The sequence below is a fragment of the Paramisgurnus dabryanus genome, chromosome 4 (assembly GCF_030506205.2).
Source record: "Paramisgurnus dabryanus chromosome 4, PD_genome_1.1, whole genome shotgun sequence".
NCBI lineage: Eukaryota > Metazoa > Chordata > Actinopteri > Cypriniformes > Cobitidae > Paramisgurnus > Paramisgurnus dabryanus.
This window is the reverse complement of record NC_133340.1, coordinates 27,808,945-27,828,247: the sequence shown is the minus strand read 5'-3', so window position 1 is coordinate 27,828,247 and position 19,303 is coordinate 27,808,945. Positions and strand designations below refer to the sequence as shown.

Below are 19,303 nucleotides of genomic sequence, written 5' to 3'. Positions count from 1 at the left end.
TCAACTCCAAGATTTCAATTTGAGCTCTTGAACAGACTTCCCAGTGTAAGAATTTTGCCCAAATCAAATCCACAGTCTGTCGACAAACAATAAGACGTCCGTTCATCTCCAATGTTTGTTTACTTCCCACATATTTGCGGCGCAAGACCATTAAGTGGACTTGAAATGATTTAATTTCAGGATTTAACATCAAACCACCCCGCGTCCCTGTTCACCTCAAGCGAAGCCCACTAGAGATGGGGAATTTTAATAGGTCGGATAACCAAAAGGCACTTCAGCTAAGGGCCGATCGCCCGGTAAGTCTTTACCCTTTTGATTTAGGGTAAAGGGAGGTAAAACTGCACTGAAGGAGTATTGTGCATGCGTTGTCAAAATGTTGAAAGAGCACTGATGGAGGCCTGCCACAGACCACACAGCAACACTTATGGGACATGAGCAGCTTGTCTTTGCCTTCCAACCAGTGTCCTCTACCAGGAAGCCATCTTAATAAAAGCCATTCTGTTTTCATTAAGCTTCTTTTGTTACTCACTCCAGAGACAGGTTCTCATTAGTGAGAGGCCAGGCACAGAGCGGGCGGCATGTTGTTCGCATGCAGTCTTTCTTGAGTAAAGCAGATTCATATCACTGGAATTGAACGTACTACTAAGATGTTTGTGTAAAATGATAATACTTCATGGTGTCAATTTAGAAAAAGAAAAGCATATGCAATGTGATAGGGCTGCACGATACTGAAGGGGTTTGTGTGCGTGCGTCTGATATATGCAATCATTTGCTAAATTACATGATATACGATATGTGCCACAATTATGCTTTAAGTTTGTGAAATCAACTTGAATAATAATAAAATAGAGTTTAAAAAAATATATAATATAAGAACATTCACAATGTCATAGGGCTGCTTGATACTGCAGACAAATGCAATGTGTGAGGACTTGTTAAATTATGCAACACACGATATGCGACATAATAATGATTTAAGTTTGTAAAATCAACTCGAAGATAATAAAATACATTTAAAAACTGAAAATTATATAACAACATACACAATGTAATAGGGCTGCTCGATTCTGAAGAAAATTGCAATGTGCAATGACTTGTTCAATTATGCAATAGACAATATGCAACACTATAATGTTTTAAGTTTATAAAATAAACTTGAATAATAATAAAATAAATTTAGAAACTGATAATAATATAACAACATACGCAATGTAATAGGGCTGCAGGATATTGAAGAAAAATGCAATTACTTATTAAAGGCGGGGTGCACGATTTTTGAGAAACGCTTTGGAAAAGGTAGTCGGGCCGAGTACCAAAACACACTTGTAGCCAATCATCATTAAGGGGTGTGTCTACTAACTGACATCATTGCCTGGGTTGTGTATGTGTGGGGTGGGTCTATCAAAAGAAGGTCCAGAATCTATTGGGGTAGGGGCGTAGTGGTTAAGGTGATTTCAAATGTCAACATTGGCTTTCAGAGATCGTGCACCCCGCCTTTAAATTATGATATATACGATATGTGCCACAATAATGTTTTAAGTTTATAAAAACAATTTGAATATTAATAAAATGCATTTACAAACTGATATTAAATATACAATAACAACATACACAATGTAATAGGGCTGCTCGATACTGAGGAAAAATGCAATGTGCATTGACCTGCTAAACTATGGTATACGCAAAATCTTTGCATATGGTTGCTAGTGCGTCCCAGCAATTGCTAATCTGTATTACATAAATCTAAATCATTTACCCACGTGCACAAACTCTTAAAAATAATAGGTGCTTAACAATGCCATTGAAAACACAATTTTTGGCTGTATTGTTCCTTGGGGAAAAAAACATTTATTATCCACAGAAACTTCCTGATGTTTTCTAGACTATAAAAATGTAAGACAGAAGTGTTTTATTTTAAAAACCTTTGACTTTAAAGGTTCTTTGGAGAACCACAAATTTTTCTTCTATGACATTGCTTGATCAAACCTTTGAAAACCTTTTTTTTTTTTTTTAAGAATTTAGCTTCCTGAAGTTCCTGCTACTCAATTAGTCAAAAATGTCCCGCTATCTAGGGCACTATCAGAAAATGCATATAGGCACATAAGTATGGCAAGCACGGAGGGACACTCAATCCTGCCAAGACGACTTCCTGAATTACAAAGAGGATCAACCAGGAGACATTGGGAAATACAAGTCATGCATATAACATGTTTTATCAGTTCAGAGCAGTCTGTGACAGCTGAATTAATAGACAGGCTTTGTATCTTTCCTTCTGTTGTCCAGGCATCTAGGATGTACACTTTAAAAGTACACTTTCCCCTTTCTTCCAATGTTGAGCTCCTTCCAAGTAACTATCTGTTTAAAATCACCTCCAAACCTCAATCTGAATCTAGACATCTGGAAGAGCTGAACTATACTCAAACTAAACTAGATTCAAACTACACTGGAAACATCAGCAGTGAAAAACTCAATATTATCAGCAAATTCTGTTTCACTATAATGAAAACAAAACAGAAGAATGACATTGTTCGCGTTTTTAAGCTTATGAAAAATTAAACATTTAAGTCGTAAATGTACATGTAGTCATTTAAAAAGCAGACGGGTATTAAGCTATACTGTTGTATCTCTTCTCATGTCTGCAGGACCTGTAAATGTAACATGAGCTTTAATTTTTGCAGTTTTTCTGCCAACTGCTTGAATCAAGCGCAGACTTTTATGCGTTACTTTGCACTTCCGAGTGTGACGTTTATCTTTCACACAGGGAGACATGTGCACAGGATCAAAACTGCAGGAAATTCGGTTAAGGTGTTTACGGTACGTGCAACGCAAAATCGTAGTAATGAGCAAAAAATTACCTGTTGCGATCGTGTTCTGCTTACGCCATTTATGGGCTTTCCCCGAAAAAAAAAAAAAAACATTTCATGACCCTACACGTTATCAGTTTATTAAGCATAATCGGCATAAGACTGTGCATGTAAACACACTCAATTATACAAATCATGGCCAGATGACTGAGAGAAAGTTGCATCAAGAGAGAATTAGTGATGCTAATCAAAAGGACAATGGAGGTACACTGAAGGACAATTGGTAGCGGATGAACCCTAAACCTGTTTTTCTAACATGATGAGAACAGCTCATACTGTACATGAACCGGGAGGTGAGAGGAGGGACAGGACAGGAGGAGCTGAAAGCAAAGACTAATGTAGCCATTTGTTACACGCAAGCCCTTCAATTAGGCATATTTATGTGATACAGATGGACAGTGTGATACATTACCCTCACTACCCTGCTCAACTAAATAAATCTGTCAACAGAGACAAAACAACACTAAAGATACATTGTGTAGACATAATGTTGCCAACGCAAGTACTAAATAGACTAGACCCAAAATAGAAACTTAAAGTTTAAAGACAAATAACTAAGACACTTTTATTGATCTGAGGTCTCAAACTATTATATTATAGAATTAACCTGACACATATCTACAGAGCAGAATATTGCAGAGATCTGGGTTTTGCTTTTCTTACTTGGCCCAGGAAGTAACAACCACTCCAAACACCCTAACAACTGCAGAGTGACATGGCGACATTCATTCAGAACACTTTAAAAATCACATAGCAAATGCCCTGACATTCAACACTACCTCAAAAATAAGAATAAGTATCTCAAAGATACATACAGTATTAGTACCTAAAATATACATATTAGTATCTCAAATACACATATCAGTGTCGGCGCCACGAGCGGGCCCTAGGGGGCATGGCCCGGCCACTTGAGTCACTGTGCCCCCTTACTTCTCAAAATAACAATGAACTTAATAATTAAAAAAATGTGATGCAAATACATTTGGTTATACAATGAATACTGATTAAAATTCGGAGTATAATTAATAAAAAATAATAATTAAAATACTAACCCACAATGCAATGCTAGCATAGTCAGCCAGTTACATACACGCAGCCACTGTCACGTTCGGGGGCTCAATCGCCATGCGTGAGAACTCATTTTCTGTCTAAATAATGTATACTTGTAAGTCTTGGCATTTGAGCAAGACGAAGAAATTTCGCGACAAATAAAAGGACCTTCTTAAAAAGTTGAAAAAGTCCTCTCGTCGCCTGCAGCTCTTCTGAAGGTAAAACGCATTTCATTCTGGTGTTAGATATGTCAGTAACATTGTTTTCTTTTGCTGTTATTTGGTTATGTACTGGTCTTTATGATTTGCGTGAGTTATAGTCTTGCACTTTAACGTCTTTATAAGTTATGGTTTTACTATAGTGAGGGATTTATTTAACAACTTGGCTGGCTGTAACAATCCCGCTAATTTCACGGCTAGTTGCTATATGATTAAATATATAGACATAGCATTTTGATTTGATGTCTTTTATTAGCTTATTTTAAAGAAATACAAACCTTCTGAGAAAACGTTTCCAGACGCGTTAAAACAAGTTAACAGTCAAAAGACGAACATTCGGTTTAATCATTGTAAATACAATCTCATATACGTGATTAATTATGCATATTTATTATGTATTAATTCGTAACTGTCTCTGTTAACGTGACTCGCTCGCAGTACCCGGGTTAAGCTGTGTTTCAGGCGGTTGTTCAAGGAATAAAATACCTTTAAATGTTGCGACTGGCCAATCAGTACCAAGCATTTTTCAGTGACATGTAGTAATAATAATAATAAAATAATAAGATGAACCAGGTGCCCCCACAGTAAAACAGGAGGCCCGCTCATTCTGTATTCTCTGGCGCCGACACTGACACATATTAGTATCTCAAAGATACATATTAGTTTTTTAAAGATGCATACCATATAATTACCTCAAAAATAAGAATAAGTACTTTAAAGATACATATTAGTATCTCAAAGATACATACAATATTAGTACCTCAAAAATAAGCATAAGTATCTCAAAGACACATATAAGTATCTCAAAGATACATATTAGTATCTCATATACCTCAAAATACATATCAGTACCTCAAAGGCACATATTGTTACATTAAAGAAACATATTAGTACCCCAAAGATACATATTAGTACCTCAAATTTACATGTTGGTAATAAAAACATACATGTACCTAAATGGTATATAAGACCTTTTTAAAGGTGTCATTTGTAATAATTGAGGTAAAAGATTTTAAAAAATGAGCTACACGCATCAAAAGAATGAGAAGAAATAAGGGCAAAGATGTCATTAAAAAAATGACAAGGTATAGTGCTGCAGAGATATCAATCTGAATTAGCATGCTAAATTACTAGCTACAGCCCGGCAGGTGTCGTAATACCAGTTTTGACCATGGGAGGCGGTATGCGGGCCACGTACATAACCGCCAGCCAAACTGCAATACACGAATAAGTCGCATGTGTTTGAGTACAGCCCTTTACTACCGCTGCGTCCGAAAACTAAGGCAGCTGACTTGTTGACTTAAGAGGCTTGAAGGCAGCTCAGAGAAATGCAATTCGGACAGCCATGGGTTCGGACATGCCTTGATGCCTTCCTGCCTTGCAATAGGGTTTTCGGACACATTTCAGTTCAGGGAAGAGAGCGGAAGAATGGCTGAAGCAAGAGACATTTACCACTACCAAAACCATTCGCTGCAGGGAAAAAACGCGCTCAGAATCACAAATAAAATCTGATAAATAAAGGAACCGAACCAGAGTAAATACTGGCACTGCTTTTCATCGCTGGAGACAACTAATGGACATGAAAGAAATGAGGTTCGACTCCGAAATGACAACATTTCTTTTCGATTGGTAAGTAAGATGCTGTTAGTATTTTGCTAGAAGTTCACTTATAATAGGCATTGCCATAACCTATGCTCAGCTTGTACATGAACTACGGCTTTGTGCAGTAAATGTGGCTCCATCTGAAAGCAGCTGATGGCGATTCACTTTTAATCAAGAAACCGGCTTCACTGACGAGAAGCGCAATGACTATCGCATGCAAATTATCGCGCATCCTTAGCTGTTAGCGTTTAATAGTTAGCTCTACCCACGGATCTGATCGTGTTTTCACCCGTTATCTACCAAGCTGATGCTAAAATGTAACCTTAGCTAAGAAGCTTGAAATGTCTTCGATGATAATGAACACCAAATGGAAGCACGAAACGTAGCGGAAAACATTGCAATTTTAATGAGACCGAATGGTTTTTTGTGACTAATGATAACTTACTTAGCTTATGTAGCTTATGATAGCTTATGTAAATCAAACTTGATATATGCTGCTAAATTAGCAGCTGCTAAATTAAAATAGACCAACTCACTTTCTGGAGGTATACTGCCCCCATCTGTTTGGAGTGTGGAGTATGAATTGATTTTTTTTATGGCGGACATTTTAAATGGTCCCTTTAAAGGGTACTGCCCTAGTGACAGCTAGGGACCATTTTTTTCTGACAATGCAGTTTCTCTGGACTTTATATCTGAAAATGTTTCTCCTAAAATTGTTCAGTAGAACAAAAATGACTAATAATAAATAACTGATTACTGTTGATAATAAGCAATACAATTATGGACAGAATAGCCTTAGTATTTTGTTACTGAAACAAATTAAGAATAATTGTGTTAGTGAGAGAAAGCAAAAGACTTTTTTTCTTTCCATATAATCTCATTATTGTCTATGTGAAATGATTGAGTTATGAAAAATATCTAATTAGTGATTTTTGTACAATAGCTTACGAAGAAAAAGGCTGTTTCCCAATTCACAACATCGCACAACTGCTAATACATCGATACATTTGCACTGAAGTAACTTTGGCAAAACTACAGTCACTCCATAACTCATACATACATGATGATGATTCACATTTTTAGCACATCAACGTAATCACCTCTGAGTGAGATTGAATACGCCAGAGGCCTCTGCAAAGAATTCCTGTGATTTTCCCCCAACCTTAAATTTAGGAAGTACGTCTGCGCTAAACTCTTTCAACACGTGGCTCCCAGGTATTTTGCTCACTCAACGAAGCAATTTCACTCAGTCTCGCAAGCACTTCTCTAGAAAAACATCTTGCCCTCTTATCCCAGCTTCCGTTTCAGGACAGATAGCTTTTTTTGCGTGTCTCGGCATCAGCTGGCCATTTTATGATATCTGCTCTCCAGTGAAGCAGAGCTGACTTTGATGTCATTTAAAAATGTAGGGAAAGCAAGATGGGTGAAAAAAAAACAGGTGGACGACGTCTAGCCAGTGGCCTTTTCAACATGCAAGATCCCGTCGAGTGAAAGGCCATGACTGTAGCGCCACAAAAGTATGTTTGTCTTTAACCTGAGGTCAGAAAGAGACCTTACGTAAACTTCACAATGTGCAAATACACCCCGCTGCCCGCTGAGAGAGACGCCGGTAAACTCTTTACTTCTTGCGCTCTCAGAGAAGTTTTGCCTCATCCCATGGCAACCAAACCTATTAATCTGTGCTTGTAAGACGCCATAGCTTTGCACCTTTCTGCCAGTAATTCAAGACACTAACTAGCGTACGGCATATTTCCAAAGTTAAGATTTAACAAAGCTGAAATATTTTATAGGCAACCAAATACCATGCAAATATTGGCAAAGTAATATTCTGAGATGTCCAACCCATGCAAGTTTTTATAAATTGCGCAAACAACGGGCACTCACCGTAGACACATCACATGATTTACAATGGGGAACGAGAATTAAAACAGTACCCAGACCATCACTTTTGAGTTGAAACTTTTCTCACAGTATGCAGTGGTTTAAAAGCCACCGATGGACATCTAACAGATTTGTCTCCAAAGGACGCTTAATTAGAAAAAGGTGCTTGTTTTAAAGACACAATATATTATGCTCCTCAGAAACAGACCGCAGTATCATTCGGGACAGATCTAAGCTCATAAAAATGGCAGTAATATGTTTCACTCGACCACCACGAGAACGCAAGTGAAACAAGATGTCTTTCAATGTCTCTAGTGATGTGGCTCAAACATAATACAGACAAGAATAAAAGCTAAGCTATTGTGTAAAAGACACAAAAAGAGGAACAAACACGGCTCGGTCTTGAACTAATAAATCACTTAAAAATGTGTGCCATTATCAATAGCCACGGTCTATTTTTTGTAGGGAATACTTTTAATATTTTGTGTAAATCTCAGTGCATTTTTGTTCTACACATTGTTATTTTTGTAAAAAATAGGTCCAGATTTAGGTACAGATATGCGTACCAATATGCATCTTTGAGGCACTAATATGCACTATTTAGTACCAATATGTACTGATATTAATTCTTTGGGTGCCAAAATGTACTTTTTGGAAAGGTACCGTCCCATTGATAGCTTTAAACAAAGTTTTTCATACAAACTGCCATAATATTTGCATGCATAATGTGTCAAATATGCTCATATAAGTGGATATGGATGTGCAACAAAACCTTTTACAGTAAAGGTACATCAGCGTATTCCTCTGTGTAATTTCTTAAATGTTTAGACACTTCAACAACACCCTTGACCGTGGGTGAATCATAATGACTAGATGAGCTGGATTTCAGCTCTGTAATAAAGACCTCTTCTCATAAAATGAATCTTGTGATTAAACACCAGCAGGGCTGTCACACTACACCCCACAAAGTGTGCAAATATTTTTAAGTACTATGGTAACTGCAACCTGAATACCATTCTGGTAAATTACGCGATACAAGAGTGCTTGCATTGAGGAAAAATGAGAAATGATTCAGATTTTCTTTAATGATATACGTAGTTTGTGGATGCCTCGATCCTTTTTTTTTTTTTTTTGATAGTAGGGTCACCTTGAGCGAGATCTCTCAGGTTTATGTTATCTAATACAGTAGGCATTTAACAGAAGCGTGTCTGCACCTGCGTCAGTAATGTCAGTCGGTGGACTCAAGATGTAAAACATGAAGAAAGCTACAGACCTGGAATGATCTATATCTATGATCATTGATGCTGTAATGAAACATTGTGCATACATCAAAGTTTCAACTGAATATAAATAAATGTACAGAGTTACTATATCTTTTCAACTAATACACTTACATGACTTGATTTATGAAGTTTAAACAGAGACATTTTTAGCAATAAAATATTTTATGAAATGCATGGATGCAATTTTTTATTATAATAAGGCCATATGATTTCTGCGATTCAGAAAACACAGACAGAATCTCAGAATCGAGACATGAAAACAAAATTTACTCTATAGTGCGGAATTTCACAGAATTTGGCACATTCTGTATAAACCGTTGTTTTTTACTCTTTCCCCGCCACTGACGAGTTGTCTTATCAATTAAAAGAAAACATTTTCCTGCCAATGACGCTTTCCTGACAAGGTAATCTGTAATTCCGCTATTATCTTAGCCAATTTATAAAAAAACTGAAGCAAAAGCTAATTTTAGAATAGTTAAAACTCCGTGTATGTTTTGGTAATCGTTCTGGATCTGATCTCTAAAAAAATTCCAACTTTTTACTCAAAAAATTTGATTTTTGAAGAAACCTACCCATATTTAAGAGGTTATAAAAACAGAACAAATCAAGATAAGATGAAACGTTTTATTCCCCGTTTTGTCTGTTTGTTTGTTTGAAAGCAGAGGGACTTTTCTTTCATTTGAAATATTTGTATGTTTATATATTTATAAAAGAAAATTTTCTTGGAAGGCATTTTGTGAAACTTTTGTGAAAATCATAAAAAATGCTGGCAGGGAATGAGTTAAAAAGCATTATAATGTATAACTTATATAATGCGAATATCAGTTTGTTGCTATGGTATTCATTGTATTCTTGGAAATTTCACTGTTCGCAGAAAAACAACACGGTCATGTGATTACGCACCGTCAACTATAAACATTTATTCTGAATAGAAAAAAAACTGGTCAAAGAGAAATCTTCTTTTGAATGCAAACCATTAATAAACTGTTGTTGAATTGTAAAATAATTTTAACCATTCGGATAACTTTAATTTAATTTATTAATTCACAGAATCCAGAAAAAATTAACAAAATGGAATGTAAAAAAAAATATATGCATTTCATAGGGTCCTACTATAAAAAGAAACAAGTGAAGATAAGAAACTATTAAACCATAACAAGATGAGTACTTACAACACTTTCAAAGCTCCACAGGCTACTGACTTACTTTTAAATTAGCCTAATAGAGACCGAACTTATTATGAGCCACCCCACTAACCATCATCCTAAGACCGAGTATCAAACCAGAATAAATAAATACAAGTTTCCATCACTCGTTTTTGATGCGATACTTCAAAATGCGCATAAAATCATGGTAATGGAAACATGGCTATAGAGACGGTTCTGTTAGGGAAGAACCCTTCTCTTCTCACATCAGCTCTTATGGGAGATTACAGGTTATTCAAGTCTGTCATTTGATTTAAACACAGAACACAGTTTCACTACAAAGGTGTGCGTAGGAGCTTATGATCTGGCATTATGAAACTGTCAAAACAAGCATCCTTGTATACAGCTCATCATTAAAACCAGAACCTTACATGAACTCTAGTCAACCTGAAATGTAGTCAACAGACAACAGAATTATGCTCTTAAAGAGCCACCAAAACACAAAATAACAAATGGAGTAGATCAGGGCAGCGTGTAAGACTAAACTGTACATTGACATGCTTTACTGTACCATGTAGACCAACAAAACATGAAAAGCAGCATGTCTGGAAATCAAATGAAGTGAAGAAAAACGTCTTGAGGTCAGACAATTCTTAGCATTAAACACCAAGCAATAAACTCACCCTGAAAAGCAGCCACATTACGTGAGATCAGATACTTCAGACTAGAGCTGGATATCTGGAGAAGGTTCTGGATGTCCTGGCGTGCCGCCACTTGGTAGCGCTCCTCCATCTTCTTGGTGCAGCATGTCAGATTCTTGGACACACAAACTTGGAGGTCTGAACCTGTTGAGTCGAATGAACAAATTGTGATCATTTTACATGGGAATGAAGCTCAAAGAACAATTATGGATATTTTACATTATGCGTTTAAATTCAGTTATATTAGGCAGGACTTTGAGATTTATGCACTGTTTAAATCATGTTCCGTCAGCCGCATCCTTCACAACATTTAAAAATCATCTAAAAATTTGAAATTCCCATGATACTTCACAGGAACGTGTTGAATGTATAATCATTGTCCTTTCTCTAAAAAATGTTAAAACTTTGTAAGTTTACCTGCAACAAATTTTTTACAGCAGTTCTGATATTATCAACCTGTTTTCCTCACTTCTACATTTATGCATTTAGCAAACAATATTTCATCCAAAGTGACATACAGTGCATCTATTCTTTTTTTCATGTTTGTTCCCTGGGATCAAACCTATTATCTTTGCATTGCTAATGCAATGCGCTACCAAGTGAGCTACAGAGACATGACACTTTTGTAAGTCGCTTTGGTTAAAAGCATCTGATATGTGCCTAAATGTAATGTAAATGTGCACAGAAGTTCATTAAAGGGCACATATTGTGCCCATTTTTACAAGATGTAATATAAGTCTCAGATGTGCCCAGAATGTGTCCAGCTCAAAATACCCCACAGATCTTTTGTTATAGCGTGTCCAAAATGCCTATTTTTTTTATTTCGGAGCAAAAAAGCACTGTTTTCATGTGTGTACCTTTATATGCAACAGCTTCCTCACTAACAGACAGCGGGCCTTTTGGTTAAAAATAGATCTGATTGCTGTCAATACAGTCTGAGACAATTGTATCTTTAGCGTCATTAGCACTACAACGTGCTAACAAACAAATTTAAAAAAGCTTTTGGGTCAAATTAAGCAGTCAGTCAGTGGCCGTGGGCGGGGCTTTATCAGTGTGACATCACATTAACACGAGAATTAAAGCGGCATGTCTAATGAGACTAGGGTTGTAACGATTAATCACGTGTCCCATTAAAAATGCCTGTCTGAAATCGATTCATCTGTGTTTCATGCACAGCTTGTGCGTGTACTACTGCATTTGGTCAGTAGGAAGTCCTTATCAATCTAAAATCATTATGAGTCGAAGTCGTTTATAACGTGCATTTAAAAAAGCAACACTTGTTAAACAAAAACATTCAAAGTATTCTTTATTACCATGAAAATACCTGAAACAATTTGAAGAACAGGGGCACGTTCAATCTCACACCAATCTCACGCGCAACGTTTTGCTACGATTTCCGGGTTGAACGACATGTTTCCTGGAAACGGTGTGCAACAGAATGCAACAGGTTTTAGAAGCGTTTTCTCTTGTTTGGTGGGTGTGTCAGAAATGTCCGCCCAATCAGCGGCAAGATGTATAAAACCACGCGATAGTAAAGAGACAGCTCGCTCAATGGGTTCAAGTTGGAATGTTGTCTTTCATTCTGGACAGCAAGGTCAGTGACTGAAACATTGAGGGTATTTTACAGTAATAAACACACATTTATAACGATTTCATCAGGCTTTAGAGACATTTAAAAAAGAACACAAAGAATGGCCTCTCAGCTACCGTAGTTGCAACTCTTGCGTCATCACAACAGGGTGTTCAATGCATCACCGTTTCAGTTTAATAAACGTTGTGCAACGTTTTGTCGGGGCTGAACGCAGCCCAGAAATATAAATATCCTTATAGACATTTCTTGGAATAGCGTTTGTAATGCTGCTACTTCTGTGGCACAAAGGGAGTTTCTGCACGAGAGCACCCCCTGGCTTTGCGATGTGCAGAGATTTCACCGTAATATAGTTAACATTTATTCATTGAGAAAATGCGCATTTGCACGATTAATCGTTACAGCCCTAAATGAGACTGCTTTGGTTTAACAGGGATTAATAAAGAAGAAGTGGGTGGATTTTTTTTATTGTAGGGTTGTTGTGTTCACACAATGCCAGCACATATTTATTTCCAAACATAATAGATGACCTTTAACTAAACTACAACCTTGCGTTAAAGGAAGAACCCTTGCTTTGTAAGGATTATGACATCATACAGATTTGGCCTAACAAGACTAGCAACCACATTAAATACCCAGGATACCTCCCACAAGTCTTGCACGAGCACAGGTCCTTCTGCATGTGTAAAAATTTGGTGTATTCTTTATGTTATATTCTCTTCTTCTGTTATGGACCATTTAGAAGCTCATATCCCCATCAGGTGGTCACGAATCTCCAACTCTCTGCAAGCTGTAACAGGCCAACAGTGTGCTGAAGATAAAAGCACAGATATCTCCAGCCATCGAAATTCTTATCCCACCGAGGTACGGCAAAACTTTACATCACCTGAGCTGTAGGGAAACAATACTGGACGTGCCGGAACAGAGAACGTCAAGCTGACTAGTGTTGATAAAGACACTATCACCACACCGAGATGCTGACTTTCTTACTGAGATGCAAACAAGATGCCTTGAGACAAGGAATTCAGACTCTGTCTCGCTAGGGCGAAATTAAAGTGCCCCGGGAAGTGTTTATTTTCCGCATTCAATCTCCAGAGGTTTCACTGCGCAGTCACCTGAGAGAATAAGCCGACTGTGAACTTTCAGCCCCCCACCCTTTGCTTTTTGCTCCAGTTTCACATGATTCGACAGGTTGAGAGATTTGGAAACTGTCAGAGATTACTGCAGAAAGGAACTTTGTGGAGAGAAGCCAAGCTTGCTGACGTGACATCAAAATATCCAAGTTTTGGGTTTTAAACACTTCACGTGTCTGCTCCTGGCACTTCCCTACATGAAAGCATTCTGTAGGAATTACAACTAAACCTAAAATCGGTCTTCAATGCGAGTCTTTATTTGCTTTTCTTTAAATGCAAACTTGTTTTTCTTTAGGAGACTGTCTGAAGCAATGAAAAGCATCACTTAGAAAAGGCAATCAGTCCATTTACAAGCTTCTCTGACCATGGCCTAGGATTTAAACGTCTAGTTATGCTCACCAATGTTAGAGTAATACTAACTTACAGAAATAAAAGCCTAAGAGGAATCATTTAAATGTCAATATGTGACTTTTTTAGTTTTACCCACCACTATGGTGGTCAGTTTATTATTTGATATTTTAAGACCACCAAGAGGTCATGTGGTAGAGCTATAAGTGGACTGGATATTACTGGACACCAAATGGATTGCATGGCCACTACTACGTATCCAAGATTAAACATAGAGATGCATCACAGAACGTCTTCAAACCAAAGTCTGTTTGTTTTACATTGATCTCTGAACACCTGAAAAATGATCTAAGATGACTCAAAACATTAAGTTTACAGACAAATAACAAAAAAACAACACTTAAGCAACATGACTTTATGTTAGTCATAAACATTTGAGTGAAGCAGACCTATCTTGACATTAAATGACTTTTGACTTCGCAGCATTGAACAAAGTGTTTTAACTTTTGCTACCTGTTGCTATACATACAGGCACATCGGCAGACACAGCATGCTTTAGTTTAACACACTAAACCTGTTCTGCATTTGTACATAAGAAACAAAACACACAAAACAGTTTAATACTATCTTCTTCACGCAATGAATACATCTGGAGTTTAAGATGAGCAACAAATACAGACACACTGCCTTAAAATTATTTACACAAACCCTCAACCCTTCACTAAGTTCTTGTAAAACCCATTCTCTCTAAAAACATCCCTCTTTCAAGCCATACTTTGAAGTGTACTCCACTTGATGACCGCTGTGGTGAATAGTGTACAAATGACTCCTCCCAAGCCACTTTACATCCATTAAAACAACAAAGTTTGTCAAACTGGTTAGAGTTTCCTCTTCTGCTTTGATGTGATACTTCTATACACAGACTATTACTAGCCAGTTTATAAGATCAGTTTAAAAGAACAACACAAAAAATGTCCAAACAATCTGACAGAGACCATTTCATGGGCTCGGGAGGTCAAAAAGCAAACAAACGTGAGAACTGAACACCACAGGACAGCTGTTTAAAGCAAACACGTTCCCATCACTAACTGTGGCTTTCAACTTAACTGAAGTCAAGTTATGTAAGATGAATATCTGACCACTTTTACAATATACTTGGTTTTAGAGAGTTATTTAGAAAGCAGAACTCATTTTGAATCTTAGTTTTAAGGGTGACATCACATGCATTGTGAATTTGGTGTGACGTTTTATTTAATGCACACTTTGGTAAGAATATTAATACTTAGGCTATAAAATTAAGTGTAAAATCCCCCAAACATAAAAATACACCCGTTCACAATTTTTAAGAATTATTCTTTTTAAAAATGTGTTTTTTTTCCGGAAAGCAATTCCAATGTGTCTTCCCATATGAATAAAAAATGTATGCTATATTTTAGTATTAGATATAGTAACGTGCAGGATAATGTATGGTACTGGTTATAGAAGGTACCACATTTAATGTAAACCACACTATTTTGTAGTTCAATTATAATGAATTGATAGACTGTATTAAATACTGTAGTATACTTTTATATTTGCAATGGTATGGTTCAAAACAGTTTACTATAGTAAATACTAAAGTTTGGATCAGTAGCCTGTCAGAAAAGCCACAATGTACAAATTGTAAGCTTTGAAAAAACGTTACATGTACTAACTCATTCAATTCAGTATATGTTACAGTAAAGTGATACTTTTGCTGAATAATAACTTAAAAATAAAGTTAATGCAAGACCTGAATCTTTATGAATACAAGTATCATTGTGTATCGTTTCAATTTAGTCACCTTGCCGAGTAACTTACATTTCAGATTCACTTTACGCGTTAAAACTTACGCGTAAATAAGGATTCTAATGGATTAATGAGGTAATGAACTTTTTAAACTACAGTTAACAGTAGCGTAGATATACGATCTGACAGAAAAACATTTTGTAGACACTGCCATGATAAAACAGCTCTGCCCTGATCTTACCTGTACGCGGCGTTTCAGGTACCGATTTCACGGGTCCGATTTGCTTCAGTTGAAAAACTTTACGCACCTCATCGCAGTCCAAACTTCCGTCACTTAGCGACGTTAAAGACGCTATAAAAGCGCAAATCAAAACTCCGCGTATCCCCATCTTCACAACACCGAACCAAGCGGAACCCGAGACGCGTACTTGTTCGGATGTATTCTCGAGAACACAGGCGCGTTGTTAATGTCACCGGAGATTTAACAGTAAACTCTGAAGATAGTACATGTTACATGTACAATGTTGAGGGGTTGAGGAGCGCAATGACTCTGTTTGGCTGTCAAGGGAGAATGGGCGGAATCATTAGTGTGGGTCAGAGACTGAAGATACGCAACGTGTACTGAACGCGAAGGAGAGATAGAGGCGCGTAATACAATGTCGTACCGTCCCGCCTTTGATCTATATTTAAAAGTAATTTCTCACGCACGTGAGGGTTTAGCCTACTTTCTCGTTTGTTTACCTTGTTTTTGTATTATTTTTTAAAAATATATCTGATGGAGAACGGAAGGCTGTTAACAGCCAGTACTTAAACTATAAAACATTGGAAATAGTAATAAAACTATCATCATCAATCCTAACAAATCACTTTAGTGACATCAAGTGTATGCAAGTGTTTATCTGCCATCTGCTGGACAAACTAGTCTAGCACTCTAAAGTTCGCTTTGAACATTTTACCAAAGATTTAAATGTCCAGTTTAAATAAACAAATATACAGCCAAGCATTGCACGTATTTACATTTCTAAAATTTAACCTGGGATGTTCATCAACAATACCGTACTGATGAAGAAACAAACCTGTGAATTGTGAAATGTTATATGTTATGTCCTCAGTACAATGTATGGATAATCCCTAGATACTTTTGAGTTAATGTGAAATTATTAAAGGGATAGTCCACCCCAAAAATTTAATTCTGACATGATTTTCTCATCAATATGTTGTCCTAAACCTGTATAAATTTCTTTTTTTTTTTGATAAACACAAAAGATATTTTGATAGATGTGGTAAGCACACAGCTGAATGTAACCATTTACTTTCATAGTAGGAAAAACAAATATGATGGAATTCAATGGGTACCATCAACAGTGTGTTTACCATAAGTTCAAAATATAATTTATCACAATACTTCAATATTTATTTTCCTACTATGGAAGTCAAAGATTACAATCAGCTGTGTGCCTACAACCATTTTTCAAAATGTATATTTTTTTTAGAAATAAAGATTCATGCAGGTTTATAATATCATGTGGATAAGAATAAGCTCCAAACAAAAGGCTATTTTCTAACAGAATAAAAAAAATTAACCGAATACAAAAGGAAAAACAAGATTTTCTTACCACAAACACCATTTTTCTTGTTTTAAGCATAAATTTCCCAACTTTTTTTAAGGTGCACTTTTAAGCAATTTAGAATTTTTATTTCTACTCCTCACAGAAGATTTCAGGTTTATTCAAGAGCCCATTTGTTAGCCATCATCTTAAATATATGAATTACTTATAATCACTTATAAAAAATAGCCATCTGATAGCCAAGACCACCCCACATTATTAAGAGTGTTTGCAAAGTGGGTGGCCGAATGGCTTTGGTTACGCTGCAATTTCATAATTGGATTTGTCATAAACCAACTAAACAGCTGACAAACAAAACACTGACAATTTATTAATTTGTGAGGACCCAGTTTTTAGTCCATTTACAGCCGTAAAACATACAACACTTATCTGGGTTTAGGTCGCATTTAAAAATAAATACGAAGCACTTCTGCAGACATGTGTATACAAATTTTAGGTAAAAGGATAAGTTCCCTCAAAAAATTAATTGTCAATATAATTCTTACTCTCACATTGGTCTGAACATATAGGATTTTTTTCTGTTGAACACAAAAGATATTCAAATAAATGATGGTAATCACACTGTTGATGGTACCCATTGAATTTCATCGCATTTATTTTTCCTATTATGAAAGTCAATGTTACAATCAGCTGTGTGCTTCCCTTCATTTATCAAAAGAGCTTCTTGTGTTTATCAGAAAAAAAATTACCGGTTTAAAACATGAGAAAATCACCATTTTCATTCTTGGGTGAACTAACCCTTTAATACAAACAGCACTAAACGTAAAAAAAGCAAATTTGCTCAATTTAAAAAGGAAAACAAACTTTATTCTTCATCCATTTAATGAAATTAAGGCAAAATACATGCAACGCAAGGATTTACATCAAAACACACACAAAAAAAAGAACATTCAAAAGAAATTATAAAAATAAAAAGTGGTGTACAATCTCCACAATCCTCTACAGGCCGGGACAAGTGCAATACCTACCAAAAAACACAGCATTGCTACCGATCCCAACCTGTGCAGAAAGGGACAAAACATCCACAAAACGGTTCTCGGATGCGAACTGCCACTGTCAGTTTTGCATGGATTTGCACAGCAAACAATTTGTAAAGCTGAATGCAAACCAGCAAAACTGACCGGGGACCAGCAAGGGTAGAGACCAAGGAAGTGTCAGCGAGAACGTTCCCATCCCGGACGCATTTAGCTAGAAGTACTTTAAGTGCTCACACTGCAGTAGATGACAAAGACACTACCTGCACTATAAGCACTTTGGCACCGCTTAAACTATCAACACTTAAAAGGCAACACTGGCAGGTGAGACATAAAAACAAGAGTATAAACTGTGCGGGACGCTTCCAGCGATTTCAAGCAAAGTTTTAGAAACGTGGAGAAGCAGCAGGCCACCATCAGTTTTGCATAGATTTGCACAACTCCTGTTTTCTTGTAGTGCAACTATGCAAAACTAGCAGAGAACTGCACCAAATAGTGATTTTGTGTGTTGCGGGGTGGTTGTTTCTACATCTGGATGCAAGTAACAGTCCCTCGTGCCAGAAGGAGCACTTAGGGCAGTAGGTGCTAGTCTATTTCACTATCTGCACTAGATGCACCTTAGCACAAAGCCGCTAGGGATGACGTCTCGGCGAAAAGTGATGTTGTTGGGGGAAACAAAGCAATGGCCAGAGTATTGCTAGAAGTGCCTCCACTGCAGTAGATATCGCATAATACTACCTGCACTGTAAGCACTTTGATAATACACTGACTCCAACCACTTCCACACCAGAATCACCCAAAATTGGCATCCCTTTAATTCATCACGTCATTGAAGTTGACCATACTTCACAATGCTCCATATTTCTTGATATTTCTGGAGGGGGAAGAGGAGAGAGTCATGTTAGTACATTGACTAGGTTATAATTTAATCGAGTTAATTGCATTGACTTTCAACATCACAAGAGCGCCAAAAGGCCTCGTGGCAAAAGCACATGTCGGGTGAGCACTGCGGTACTACTATTGCCCCATCCTGATTCTTAAGAGAGAGATATAATTTCACCAAACCCCCAAAAGCAACTTAGTGAAATGTAAACTAAAAAGGGACCATAAAGCTATCAAAC

General features: G+C 36.8%; 1 protein-coding gene across 2 annotated transcripts in view; it reads right to left on the bottom strand.

The window, feature by feature from the left end:
• The window catches only part of gpc5a (glypican 5a), a 171,146-nt gene extending 154,965 nt beyond the window's left edge, over positions 1–16,181 (bottom strand). Inside the window, exons 1-2 of one of the 2 annotated variants that reach the window (XM_073814361.1) lie at positions 15,822–16,181; positions 10,727–10,888 (exon numbers count right to left, since the gene is read on the bottom strand). In XM_073814361.1, the coding sequence (XP_073670462.1) occupies positions 10,727–10,888; positions 15,822–15,969 (310 nt within the window). In that variant the 5' untranslated portion in view covers positions 15,970–16,181. The remainder of the gene's footprint in view (positions 1–10,726; positions 10,889–15,821) is intronic. The other variant, XM_065254144.2, reaches the window with a different exon arrangement.
• Positions 16,182–19,303: the final 3,122 nt, after the last annotated feature.